The sequence below is a fragment of the Aythya marila genome, assembly GCF_965140915.1.
Source record: "Aythya marila genome assembly, chromosome: Z".
Taxonomy (NCBI): Eukaryota; Metazoa; Chordata; class Aves; order Anseriformes; family Anatidae; genus Aythya; species Aythya marila.
Window position 1 is genome coordinate 65603948 of NC_139080.1, and position 14575 is coordinate 65618522.

At 40.8% G+C, this 14575-nt stretch overlaps 1 protein-coding gene across 2 annotated transcripts; it reads left to right on the plus strand.

Annotated features, from left to right (window-relative positions):
* Positions 1–200: 200 nt before the first annotated feature.
* On the plus strand, positions 201–13722 carry LOX (lysyl oxidase; the record flags this gene model as incomplete). 2 transcript variants are annotated; one of them, XM_082783170.1, is made up of 7 exons in its annotated part: positions 203–1349; positions 1581–1689; positions 2961–3098; positions 5375–5531; positions 8049–8144; positions 8281–8396; positions 9945–13722. In XM_082783170.1, the coding sequence occupies exons 1-7, from the start codon at positions 620–622 to the stop codon at positions 9949–9951; spliced, it is 1353 nt and encodes a 450-aa protein (XP_082639296.1). In that variant the 5' UTR covers positions 203–619. The 2 variants fall into 2 exon arrangements, with proteins under 2 accessions (XP_082639297.1, XP_082639296.1); XM_082783171.1 differs by lacking the exon at positions 9945–13722 and having other exon boundaries at positions 201–1349; positions 8281–8400.
* Between the last annotated feature and the right edge of the window lie 853 nt (positions 13723–14575).

A 14575-nucleotide genomic window follows, 5' to 3' on the forward strand; every position in this document is an offset into this window, starting at 1 on the left:
CTCAGCACGGCCCGGCCCGGCCCGGCCCGGCCCGTCGGGGCTGGGCTCTGCCCACCGGGGTCCCGCCGCCGCCCAGCCCCGTGCCCCGTCCCCCTCCGGCCTCCCCCGCCCGGTCGGGGGGCGGTGGCGGCGGGGGAGCCGTCCGGGCCGCACGTTTCCAGCCGCATTACGTGAACAAATAGCGGGGGCGCAGCCAGCGGGGCTTGTGTAACTTTGCGAGCGTGCCAGCGAGTTTAAAGTCCCTGCTCTCCTCCTCCTCCTTCCCTCGCTGCAGACGCCCGCGCGGGCCGGAGGACGGTGAGAGGCTGGTTGTTTGCTCCGGCTCCCATTCGCACCCCCTCGCCTATAAATACCGCCGAGAAGAGGAGCCGCTCCCGCCGCCTCCCCCGGGCCGGGCTCCCTCCCGACGGCCCGACCTGCCCGATGGCACCGCCCGCCTGCCGCCGCTCCTGAGCGACCGGGTGCCCCCCGCCTTTCTTCCTCATCCTCCTCATCCTCCTCCTCATCCTCCTCGTCCTCCTCGGCGGCCCGGCCCGGCCGGAGCCCCCTCCCCCGGCACCGGGGCGCCCCTCGCCCCGCTCTCGCCCTCCGTGCTCAGCTGCCTGCCCCCGCCGCCAAGATGCATTTCTCCCGGCCGGGGCTCCTGCTCGCCCAGCTCCACGCCTGCATCTACTGGAGCTGCCTCCGGCCCGCCGGCTGCCAGCAGCAGCAGCAGCACCAGCAGCAGCAGCACCAGCAGCCGCCGCCGCGCCGCCCCGCCGCCGCCCCGCCGCCCCCCGCCGCCTGGAGGCAGCGGATCCAGTGGGAGAACAACGGGCAGGTGTACAGCCTGCTCAGCCTCGGCTCCCAGTACCAGCCCCCGCGGCGCCGGCAGGCGGCCGAGCCGGCGGGCAGCCCCATCCTGCTGCTCCGCAACAACGCCTCGCAGCCGCGGGGCAGCGCCGACCGCCCGACGGCCGCCGGGCACCCGCAGCCCGACGGCGGCAGCCGCGGCTCCGGCGCTCGCCACTGGTTCCAGGCCGGCTACCAGCCGCCCGCCGCCCGCCGCCCCGGCCCCGGCCCCGGCCCCGGCCCCGGGGCTGCCACCCCCGGCGGCGCCCGCAGCCCCTCGGCGGGGCCGTCGCGGCCCAGCGCCCCCAGCAGCCCCGCCGGAGGGCCCGGGGCCGGCGGCTTGCTCCCCCCCGGCGGCCCGCGGGGCGGCAGGGAGGATGTGATGGTGGGCGACGACCCGTACAACCCCTACAAGTACACGGACGATAACCCCTACTACAACTACTACGACACCTACGAGAGGCCCCGCCAGGGCAGCAGGTACAGGCCCGGCTACGGCACCGGCTACTTCCAGTACGGTAAGAGCCCCCCCCGCTCCTCCTCTCCCTCTGTCTTACTCATTTTTCCCCCTCTTCCCCCTCTCCCAGTCTCTTTTGCCCCTCTTTTTTACGAGGAAGGGTCTGGACGCACGGGAGAGCGCGTAACGGGGGGCAGGCGACGTCTCCTTGAGGATGGGGATGGGGGCCAAGTGTGTGCAGACATGTCCTGGGTTGATCTTGCTGTTCTGTGGTTGGTTTGATGAACTGCAGGTCTCCCTGACTTAGTCCCGGATCCCTATTACATCCAGGCGTCCACGTACGTCCAGAGGATGTCCATGTATAACTTGAGATGTGCTGCCGAGGAGAACTGCCTGGCAAGGTAGGCATGGTTCGTGCCCTGGGTTTCATGGTGGTGCTGCTGCAGCTGTGGACTGGTGGGGAGTGGGAGACGGGAGGCCAGAGGGCCTGGGGACGTGCAGACCCCTCTGCAGCCCTTTTCTGAGCATGTGGCAGATGGCAGGGTTGTGCATGTAGCAGAACAGCACGACCCCATTAGAAGGAGAAGCCAAAGACACTTCGAAGAAACTCCACTTTTTTTTTTTTTTTTTTTTTTTGAGTGATGCTGCACGTTTCTATTGCCAGGCTCATTTGAACGTCGCTGAGTTTTGCAAAATGGAGGCACTGAAAAATCCACTTGGACCTGGTGATTTTCATCAGCCTCTTCTAATCCTGCCAAATTGTATTCTACTCCACTTGTAAAAACCTATTCCTAGCCAGCACAAGTTACTGTTAAAATTGAAACATGCTAATTGTTTCTGGACATATGTATTGCAGTGCATCTTAAAACTAAAATCGCCCTGAGAAGTGTTTCCAAGCCTTGCAACAGTCTGAAATAGCAGCTTTGCTGACCAAGTTAGGTCCTGTACACTTGGCAATGAGGGACTTTTCCTGTTTTGTTTGGAACAAAATCACCGTGGCTGGTTTTAACCATTTTAACTTGTTTGATATCTTATCGTGCAAAACACATTTATTATTTACCAGCATCATTAATTGATGTCAGACTCTTTCTGTGGTCGTGCTCTTTCTTCATTTGCTGAAAAAAGAAAACATGGTATAAGAACTGGTATTTTTTGTTCTCACTTTACAATGAAGGCAATTCGAAATGTTCTTGCTGACTAGCAAATGATTAAATCATTCAGTATGTAAAAAGCTGTAGATTACGGCTGTGTAAAATAGGATAAGCCTGGGGCATGTGTTCAATAATATTTTTACAACAGAAACAAACATCTGTTACGTGATCTTATATTCACAGTGATTTTTTTTGGTTAACAGTAGTTACTGTGATTGTACTTTTGGTACCAGAGTAATTTTACAGCTAAGCAGTGATCTGCTTAACAGGCAGAGCCAGAGAGTCGGTGATCCAGCTCCTCTTTGTGAGATTAGAAGCAGGTCTGAATCTTACTCAGTTCTTCCTCTGATACCAGGCCCTTCTGAAGACACCACGTGGAATTCTTGTGCATCTCTATTGCATGAGCTTTAAGGAGGCTTAAAAGATCAATAATATTCAATCACTTCTGAAACAATATAATGTATTTTTATAGTGTGCTTGTTTTGCATATACTTATGGCTCTTCTTTTTGCACTGTTACAGTTCAGCTTATCGAGCAGATGTTAGAGACTATGATAACCGAGTGCTCCTGAGGTTCCCTCAAAGAGTGAAAAATCAAGGCACATCGGATTTTCTACCAAGCAGACCCCGTTATTCATGGGAGTGGCACAGCTGTCACCAGTGAGTGAAGTGTTCAGTATGGTACCTTCTAATTATCTCTTTCAGTAACAAATTGTCAATTATAAGGTGACATTTTCTGAAACCAGAGTGGAGTTGGGGGAAAGCTATGGGAAGCTTTAGCATTTTACTCCGTGATTCATTTTATGCTAGTGGTAATCACTTTCAGAGAGCTGTGTGAAAACAAAATGAAGATTGGATATCTATAAAACTCTTGCAAGTATAAATTTGTTACACGCCTCAATTCAGTTTTTGACAGGGAAACTTCTCCTTCAACTATATTCTATTAAGGTTACTATCTAGTTACATATAAGTCGAACCAGTAAATGAAAATAAAACAAAGTAACTGTGGAAATTCTAAAATGCACGTTTACTAAGATGTTCCCTGTCATTGTAACCACTGACCCATACTTCTTGACCTGAACTTCTTGGGCTAGTTTGACAAGGCATGTTCAGATCAATGGGTACTGAGTTGGTACAGACTTGGTACTGAGTTGACTGATCTCCTTATCAACATTCATATCATAGCATGATATTTTAGCAGAGCAGTATGGCTCTTGAATGGCAAAATTGTTGGGAATGTGGCAAGGGAAATTCCCAACATTTTGGGAGCAGGTAACATTGCAAACTTGTACAATTTCAGAAAATTCACATGCAGGCTTGGAGGCTTGTTCCTATTTCTGCTATTTCATAGCTGAATCAATTGTAAACTATTAGAAAATTTACCATACTTCCACCTTACTTAAAATATAGTTCTAAGTAATGGGTACTTAATGATGATTTAGTATTGTTCTATTAAAAATACTATGTAATGTGGGCTTAACCTGAATGCCACTTCTGTCAATTGTCTCTAGTTTCAGGGGCTTTAAGCTTAACTGCCTGTAGTCAAACTTGGATGAAAAATTGGTTTCATTAAAACAAATTCTTTCAAAGAAGGACTGATATAGGTTATAAATCTTGTAAGGATCAAAAAACTAAAACCAAATCAAGCCAAACAGAAAAAGCTTCCAGAAATGTTTTAGTTAAACACCCACTGTGAAAAAAATCCAACAAAAACAACAAAGCCCCCACCCTGGCACTTACTAAGTTGATAAGTGGATGATGAAATGGATGGAGAGAAGTTGAAATCTTCATTGGTAGAAAAGCAGTTTCGTACTGTGCTACTGTAGCCCAGATATCACTATCCAGATGCAAAGTGTCTCTGATGTTAATACAGTTCTTGGACAGACCATATACTGCCAACAAAAAAAATCCATTTCTCGTGACCATTCCTATGGCAGTGAAACAAGTCCATTTGGAAATAGACTATAACTACTAATGCCTTTGGCTAGTCATCATCTGTGAACTGGTTTTAGTGTTCCTGACATGTATGCTTGCTAGACTTCTGTGCTTCTCTCCATTTTAACAGTATGTTTGAATTCTATTTAATTACCTTTTTCATGTAGCTCTTGAGCTGAAAGTGTTCATAAGTAACAGTAGCCAAGTGCTGCACACAAAGTGCAGATAGGTAGTACAAGTTTAGGTTTCCACCTTTAAAGAAAAAGTGGGACTACTAGAATAGTAGGTGTTCAAGTCCACAGAGAGAGATATAACTCACAGTGTATGAAAGCAAGAAAAATACTGTGCCTAGATTGAAAGCATATGCACTTTTGAAATAGAGACCACATTAACTGTAGACTACAAAAATGCTGACATCTCTGTTCAGTTTCCGTTAGTTCTTAATGACCAAGCTAATGAGATCTGTACACCAAACTTCCTTCATGCAAATTTGTTTTCACTAATATTATGAATGTGATATGGATTTCCATGGACTGAGGACCATGGAAATGGGAAAGTAAATAGCTGGTTTTTGGGTAACAAGTAGGAAACATCTCTGGAATTTACAGTATGTAAGGTAAGCATTCCTAGCCAAACTCTGCCCAAAGGCAGAGTTATAAGATGTACAACTCAAGTATGAACTATGTAATATTTGCTATTGTTATTCTGATAATAACAGCTCATTCTCTGTAAAATGGTAACTTTTGGAAAAACCGGGCTGTTGTACAGTTTTTCCCCTATCATTTGCTTGAAGAAGTTGGGGTTTTTATACTCATTGAAAATTGGAATAATGAATAGAATACTTAACTGAGTGGCTTATAATAGGAAAGTATACTAACATATGTGTTATGTGCAGTGAAGAAAATGTGGCCAGGTCTTATCTTGATAAGTGAATAGGAATATGTTAAAATTATGCTGACAAAATCTGATCCATCTTTAATAACATATCCATGGTCTCACAGACATTATCACAGCATGGATGAATTCAGTCACTATGACTTGTTGGATGCGAGCTCACACAGAAAAGTTGCTGAAGGACACAAAGCAAGCTTCTGTCTTGAAGATACCTCCTGTGATTACGGGTATTATAGACGATATGCATGTACAGCACACACGCAGGTAAGAGTTGGTTCAGGGACAACCAGAAAGAGTTGGTTCAGGGTTTCTTTCTCCTATCTGATTTATTTTTTGATTGTGTGTCTTTTTCCTATCAGTACAGGCTAAATCTGATGTGCTAACAGGTGCGGAAATTCTGCATCACAGAGGTTGGGACAGTGACTTGAAATATTATAGTTTACCTAGTTGCTGTGAAATGCAGGTGTCACTAAAATGCAGGGATACTCGTTAACTTACACCACTGGTAACTGACCTGTGTTAAAGCACACCACAAATTCTTTCAATTTATAGACAGGACTGGTCTAGCAAGCTAAAGAGAACTGAAGACTGAGTCAGTAAAGTTGTTTGAAGTGTTCATTCCTCCAGGAACTGTTGGGTGATGCCCCTGGCTGTTCCCAGTGTTCATAGGTAGTATCTTCTCTCTTGCAGAGCATGAAGCTGCAAAGTGTTGAATTTCCTTGATACCTGTAGTTACTGGGTGGCAGTCCTGTACAGAAAGTTTACAGCATTGTTTTATGCATATATAGAAGGCCATTAAAGAATCACAGCCATGTGAACGTGTGTATATTAGTCATATACAAGTGTAAAGCAAGATATTAGGGCTATTAAAGAAACAGCCAAAAAACAACAAAAAACAAACAAACAAACAACAACAACAAAAAAGAATGTACCATTCTGATATACCAGTTCATGATAGACTGCTACCTTGACTATTGTGTGGAGTGCTGGTCACTGCCTCTCAAAACTGTTACCATAAACAAGCAAAGCAACCAACCCTAGGAGAACAAGGATGATCAGGAGCGTAGTATGGCTACAACATTAGGATTTCATAGGGCGTGAAAAATATTTTCATATTTGAAAAGCCAGAAATAGTACCAAATCATGAATGATCCTGGATTGGAAGAAGAAATCGTTGATATTCACTGTTTTTCACAGTACAAGAATTTAGGATATCCAAAAGAATTGCCAGGCAACATCTTTAAGACATTGAAGGGTGCTCTTTTGACATAAGAATAAATTGTTCAACTCCTTGCCATAGGATGTTGCAGAGACCAAAAATAATCTATGAGTTCAAAAAAAATCTTTGGCCAAATAATGGAGGCTATTAAACACAATCTGATGGCATTCTGTGTCTCAGATATTGTTAAATGCCTGGTGGAAGGAATTTATCTGGCTAAGGGACATTATGAATCCCATTTCTTTTGTTTTTTCTCCTCAATCATCTGTTGCTGACCACTGTCAGAGACATGACAATGAGCTCAATGGACCTGTGGTTTATCTCAGTGTGGCTATACCGTGAACTTGTATCCCTTACTCTGCAGTTTTTAATCTAGGAGGTAGTTATTTTATCACAGAGAATGACAGCCATGCTTCACTGGCTGACGTGTATGCATCTGAATTTTAAATATAATGAATGATCTACACTACATAAAAGCTTTGAAGAGGTTTTATAAACATCTTTTCTCCTTCTGTAGATGATGACATCTAACTAAGCAACATGCATATTTTACAGCTGGTGTATTTGTGTCAGTAGAATCATGCCTATGTCAGCATTTCCACTGGAAGCCCATATTTCAGGGGTTTGTAATTGGACTGTAAAACTTTCCTCCAGCCTCAGACTTGGCACATACGTGAGAGAGTCTGAGCTGATCACCAGCTGGGTCAAGAGGGAATTCTTGTGGACTTGGATTTTGAGCAATCTGTGTGTTACTAGAATGTATTAGCTTTGCCTAAACCAGTCTACATCGGCCATGATGAAAAACACCACATTTGAACCACTGATACATTCATATATGGAAATTCTTTTTAAAGTTCCTAAACTGCAAAGAAACTTTCAGAAAAGATAGGTCTGGAAGAAAGACTACATTTTAAATTGTATCAGAATTCTTGTGTCTGTGTTTGCCTGAAGAGAAACCCCACCGGGGCACTTCCCTGAAAAACTAAATGTGCAAACAGCCCTCAATTTTCCTTTTCCTGTTTAGAGGTTGCACTTACACAGAGCAAAAAGATATGCTCTTCCTAAGGGTGGTGACAGGTTCCAACACAGGTGATGAAGTTCATACTCAATCACAGAGTCATAGAGTGGTTGAGGTTGGAACGGACCTCTGGAGATCATCTAGTCCAAATCCCCTGCTGAGCAGGATCACCTAGAGCACTTTGCACAGGATGGCATCTAAATGGATTTTGAATATCTCCAGAGAAGGAGACTCCACAACCTCTCTGGGCAACCTGTCCCAGTGCTCTGTCATCCTCACAGTACAGAAATGCCCCCTCATATTCATCTGGAACCTCCTGTGCAAAACGGTCTCTATAAAAGTGACATGCTAGAATTATGTGTTCTAGTTCAGGTATTCAAATTAAATGCCAAGAAAAAATAAGCCTTATTCCCTGAGATAATTTTTCATTTTCCTACTGAAATGTTGTGATGGCTAAGTGTACTTCAGTCTCAGTGTTACTAATGTCTGGAATGTTACTGTTCCTAAAAAAAATTTTGACACCTATCTAACTCTTATTTTCAAGGGATTGAGCCCTGGCTGTTACGACACTTACAATGCTGACATAGATTGCCAGTGGATTGATATCACAGATGTGAAACCTGGAAATTACATTCTGAAGGTAAGGGTTTTGGGAAAGGAGAGTTACTTTCCTTCTCTCTTCTCTCTCTCTCTCTTTTTTTTTTTTTCCTTTTTGCTTTTTAAGAGAAGCAATGTAAACTTACCAACCCAACAACACTGCTCTTTCTCCTATTAAGGTCAGTGTAAACCCCAGCTACTTGGTACCTGAATCCGATTACTCCAACAATATAGTACGCTGTGATATACGCTATACTGGCCACCATGCATATGCCTCTGGCTGTACAATTTCACCGTAAGTATATTTAACTGTTTTGTGTTCATAGTACTGAAGTTGACAATCAAATTTATGAAGTTTAGAGATGTATTTCCTATTGAAAAAGTCACAGTTCTAATGATACAGGTTTATTTAGTATGTCACTTCACAGCTTTCAGGATCTAGTGTGTTAATTTGAAATTTGGATGAAACTTTTCAAAGGTTTGTCAGGAAGGATGAGTATGGTTACTTTGGTCTTGATAACTTCATATCTTTTGAATCCTGACATGGACTAATTACATTATTTACACAATTTAACACTATTTTTTAAATTATTTAGCTTTGAAAAACAATCATAAGTGAGAATTTCACTTTTGTCATCTTACTATTGGGATATATAGCACTTCAAAATTCTACTATCGCCTGTGCTCTGAGATGCTGCCTCTGGCTCAGGCCTTTATATTTGCACTAAAACCTTTCTGTTCTCATTCAATACCCATTTATAGCACTCGAACAGAACTGTTGAGCAGTTAAATAGCTCAGTTAAATAGTTAAAGCATTTTGCAAAATCCCACACGTATATGTTACTTTAGTGCTGTGGACACAGCAGCTATCTTTCCTGAAACAGCTCTCCCAGACACACAGTGTTGACAGTTTGCCATTAGTTCTTCAAAAGTTTAAACAATGCTACAACTATGCTTGTCATTTCTTTCCTCTGAAAAGGCACACTCACGTTTAAATAATGTTCATATTTGTGGATCTGCCATAGCTTAGTAGTTGCAAAATATACACACAGAAAGCAGTCTTCTGTAACACAGAGATAAGTGGTTCTCAGGATAACATGTTAGCTACTCATACAAAACAATTATGAAGTGGTTTGATTTCATGGCATAAAAAATGATGTGTCAACACTGTATAGAGATTCATGTGAGATTCCAGAGCAGCAAACAAAAAATGAAATAAATGTTCCGTATAGTCCACTGTAACAGCATCGATGAAGCAAACATAATTAATTTAAAGTAAATATTGATAATTTAGCCTGTAAAAGGTTCATTGCTTACTTTGTATTAGGAAGTTGCTGATTAAATGACACTAAAATGAGAAACATTATTTCACTCCAGCATGGAGATATGTTTATAATTACACTTAGGTCATAAATGCAAGAAGTTAAATAAATGGCTTCAGCATAATCCTTTATTATTAGTGTACAGTGGTAAGACTTGTAGAAAGTAGTGAAAGAGAACAACATGTGTCCTAGAGGTCATGAGGGATTTATTTTTGACAGACCTGTGTAAGGAGCTTTTTAAAATATTTCTCTGTAGCAACAATGACTAGGTGAATGCAGTGAACGCAGCTTCTACTCACTCACATTCAAAGGGAAGAGATGCTTGATTAATTAGCTTAATGTTCTCCCCATCTTTGTAAATGCAAGCAAATAAATATATTCATGCCTGTTAGAATCTGACAAAATTTCTTCTGCCCTTTTTGAGCTGCATCTTCATGTTGACAGAAGGATGTGTAGCAGATTTTTTTTGTATTTTTGTATTTTTGACCATGTGCTTACCACTGTTACTTTTCTTTTAACAGGTACTGAGAAGGATGCAAGAAAATGGATGAGACAGAGCCAAATGTTTTGAACTGAAGTATCATTATATAAATTTCAATAGGATGTAAACACTATAGAAGCAAAACTACAGAACATACACATATACACCCACACACATCATGTGATTTTGAAGCACATCAGCTGCTTTTCAACAAAATCTGTAACTGGATTTTAAACATTTGAATTGGCATTACTTCTTTAACTATTGAAATGTGTGGAACTGGTGATTCATCTACAGATAAATTTTGAAATTCTAACTCATTAGTAAAATCATGAGCATTTTTTAACTCCTGCAAATTTGGAGTTCAGGTGATAAATAGACTTCAGTCAGAATATTACTGTTGAACGTATTCTAAAAAGTAGCAAAACTTTATGTAAAATAAATTAAATAAAATGCAATAGAAAGTACTAACATCAGCTATCTCAGAAAATACCAGAATGAAAAACAGCTTGAGAGTAATGCTGCAGTAACCATTAAAATAAAACTTGCTAGGACACGTTGATACGAATGAGAAAAGTATGTTCAGTTTTCAAGGGATATTAACATATAGCGAAGAAATACATATCTATCTATCTATCTATCAGTTATACCCCTGCAAGAAAAGTTACGTTTACATTTTTAATACATTAGAAGTTTTACCGTTTTCTTAAGTCAAAAACAGATGGGGTTTTGAAAGAAACCTTTCATCAGTAGAAATGAATTAAAGAACTTATCCACCTTTCTATGCTTTAGAGATTTTTCAAGGTGGGGCTTTTAAAAGACTTCTGCACACATAATGTGGATAAATATGAATACCTGTCAAGAAGAGGGCTCTTAGAGGTGACGAAGAGTCCCTGGTGTAGTCATCTGTGAAAAATAACCAGTTGAACAGGTTAACCATCAAAATAATACAGGCAGTTAACTCAGGTGGCACCATAAAAAGAAGTAGGTCAGAATCTCTAAAAAGGTATTTTTATCGTGAAGAAGCTTACTGCCTGCTTCCCCCTGAAGTACTGTACTTGGCTTTTAAAATTTATATCTCAGTAGTCAAGCAATGAAGTTGAAAATATACTATATAGAGAGGGAGAGCAAAAGTCAATGTATTAAATATCCTACTTTAGGCTGTTCAGGAACCAAATACAACATTTTTAAGGGGAAAAATTTCCAGCCCAAATTAAAGTTTTCACTGAATGTCTTACTGGTGCTGGGTACACTACCCCTCCTCCCATCCCCAAATTATTTTGCTTTTGCAGTGCACCCTGCTGTAAGCTACAGTAGCTGTGATTTTGTTTTTAAACTGTGAAATAACATATCACAAGGGGATCTCATGCTTTTTTTCAGATCATATAAAATGAAGGATCTACTTTTGAAACAAAGTGACCTAGAAGTATTGATTGGTATTGGTTATGTTTAATCAGCAGTTCAAAACATCTAATGAGATGTGAAAGCTAGAAATCAAGTATCTTGATTTCTTGATTTTTTTTAAGTACATGTGCTATTCAGTATAGTTAAAAAGGAAAAATCTGAGGAGATTTTGTTACCAGTATTGAGAATACTTCAGGCAGTATTTGGAAATATTTTTTGAAATAGAACCTTATGAATTAAATTTGGAAGTTTTATCTCAATTATAATATCCTTTAAGGATCAGCTTGTTTTTTACTGCATATATTTATTTCAAGAGTGTAAAGTATTTCCACCGTAATCATAACTAGGTTAAAAACTTATCCAACTAATGGGTATACTGAAAAGAGAGTCTAAGAACCAACAACCAAGTGATTACTACCCCAAGTTTGAAGTGTGTCCTGAATACAGTTTAGACTGCAGGTCCCTTTTTGTTTGTTCAGAGATCCATTTTAGCAATCAGTCACCAGTATGGGCAGCGAACAGGAGCAAAATTTGGAAACTAGGTTTATTAGAAAGCCATTTATTACATGTGTCTGCAAAGTGAGGGCCTGATTAAAGCTCAGGCTTCTGAAATCTCAGCTCAAAGAGTTTTTAAGACTAGGGTTTAAGGGATGCAAGTGCATTCACCTTTCTAGAAACTTAGGTTAGAACTGGGGTGAAGGTCCTGATAGCAGCTTGGGCAGTGGACACACAAGCTACTACTGTAATGGAAGCTAAGCTGTGGGCACAGACTGCTTCCTGGTAAGAGGTTGTGTGCTCTTACCTCATTGTGCCTGACACTGAATGTGGGACAAGAAACTAACTGGACACAGAGCAGCTGAGGAATTTCTCCCTCAGCTTTCTATGCAGTCACCTGCTCGCATGTCTATACCCAAACTACTTGCAGAACTCCACTGAAGTCAGCAAGAAGCCAGAGAAGGTTAAGCATCTGTGTAGGTGGAGCAAGTTTTAGTACTGGACTTAGACCTTTCAATGGGAACGGCCTGGTTTGGAAAGGTGTCGAACGCCATAACTTTGAGTATTGGGGATATTGTGGCTACAGGGATGTAGCTCTTTTCCGTAGCAAAATATTTTAACTTGTTTTAAAGTGTGTGTTAAGGAACGTGACAGTAATATACGATAGCACAAACATTGCTGAAGATAACATGAACAGTCTATTCAGAAAAGCAAGAGATTTTAGGATTAAAAAAAAAAGAAGAAATATGACTTTAACTTACCCTATTTAACTACAGCTAATCACAATGCAGTAGAAGAGTTGAGCATGTGTAGAAGCATTTTTAATTAGGGGAGCGCCAACCAGAATTTTTAGTATCTTGGCTCTGCAGTTTTGTCCCAGACATCTTAACTGACTGTTTTCATACTGGAATATATTTAAGAAATTACGTGCATTTTTGCTGAAAAACATTTATAAAAAATGTTTGATAAAACCTTATTTTATAAAGCAAATTATGTTTTTGAATCATTTTTTACAAGACATTGGGCTTATTTCTATCGTCTTTGAAAGGGATCTACCATTGGTCTCAGTGGGAGCAGTATCAGACAAATTTTGTGAGAAATCCAGTATAAAATTGTTGTAATGTAGTCTCAGATCTTTGAAAAGACAAAATGTTTAGTATATGTGTGAAGCAATTGCCTCCCACATTTCAGGTCTTTAGGTAAAAACTGCACATAAGGAACGTACCATGTACCAGACTCATTACAGAAGGGGTTCGTTATATTTTTTTTTTAATCCTGAAATATATTTGGTATTTGCATATTTCTAGACAAAAGTGTAACAAAAATGACAGATTGGTCACCATCTGAACCAACATATTGTGTAGATGATGTTTTTGTGTTAGTAAGTCTACTCGTTTTTCTCTCTGCTCCAGAGTTTACTATGCCATGTTGAATGGGTACAAACACCAAAATGTACCTTCTTTGTCATTTATGCATTGTTTTGTACTCATTCAGACCAGCATGGTGAATTTCATAAATGAGACATCAAAAGGTGGTTTATCCTGTGTCTCACATTTATGCTGATATGGCATTTTCATTTTCTCCAAATCATAAAAGGTGCTGAAAGGTTTTAACTTGAATTAAAACCGAAAAGTATGCTATGGGGAGGTTTTTATTATGCAACTAATTGCTACAGATTCAGTGAAATGCCACTTGTTTTTGCAACTTTTTTTTTTTTTAAGTTTTCATTATTTTCTTCACTTCTCTTCCAAGAGTCTTAATTTCAAAAAACCTTGCATCTTTATCTGAAGAGCTCTTATTTATAATATTCAGACACTAGCTTTGTATTCTTTATTGCACTTTCATATTCTTGTGTTACATGCCCGTATTATGGTTGCAAATTTATGTGAAAATGACTTGAATAAAATTTTTCAAGCGTTCTATTTGTCTAAGTTTTATGCTTAATGGAAGAGTTTATCATAGGCCACATCCAACTATAATGAGTAAGCTTCAGTGAAAGTTGTGTGCATGTGCACGTCTTATATGACAAGAAAATGGGGAAGACCATGTCGCTCTGACATGGTCTCAGAAAAAAATGTCATGCCCAGATAAAAAGAAATCAAAAGATGCAAGGGATGATAAATTACCCCTCACACTACACAAAAGCTTAACAAGTGAAGGCATAATAGGATAAGATATGGTTCATCTGGATACAGCCCATGTTGTTAAAGATTTCCGTACCAAACAAGCTGTCTCTGAAGGAACTGAAGCTTAGAAACCAGTTTTGGAATTTTTGCACCAAAAACTTTGCTCATATGGAAAGAATGTATGAGCAGTCTGTCACAGATAGTCAATGTACTCTATACAATTGACTTAACACATTTAACACTCAGTTACTCCAAAAACATTTTACCCTTTATTTACGTTTTCTGAATACAAACCAACATTCCGCTGCCTCTTCAATCTGTATGCTAAGCTGATTAAATAGGATGAATTACAAAACATCTCCATTCCCTTTGCTGAGGGATTGATTCAGAACATGGTTAAGAATACTGAATTGTTCACTCTAGTAAGAGGCCTCCAAGCACTGAAATATCAGCGATGGTGTTCTTGACCCTGGGTAAATGGAGATAAAAATGACGTAGTATCTTTAAAAAAAACACACACACATAAATGTAGAATTATTTCAGATTTAAACAATGTTGTGGTGGTGTTTCCAAAATTTATTTAACAATATTATTTCTATGCTATATGGTTTAGAGCTAAGAGCTTCTAACTAGGAATCCCTGCAAG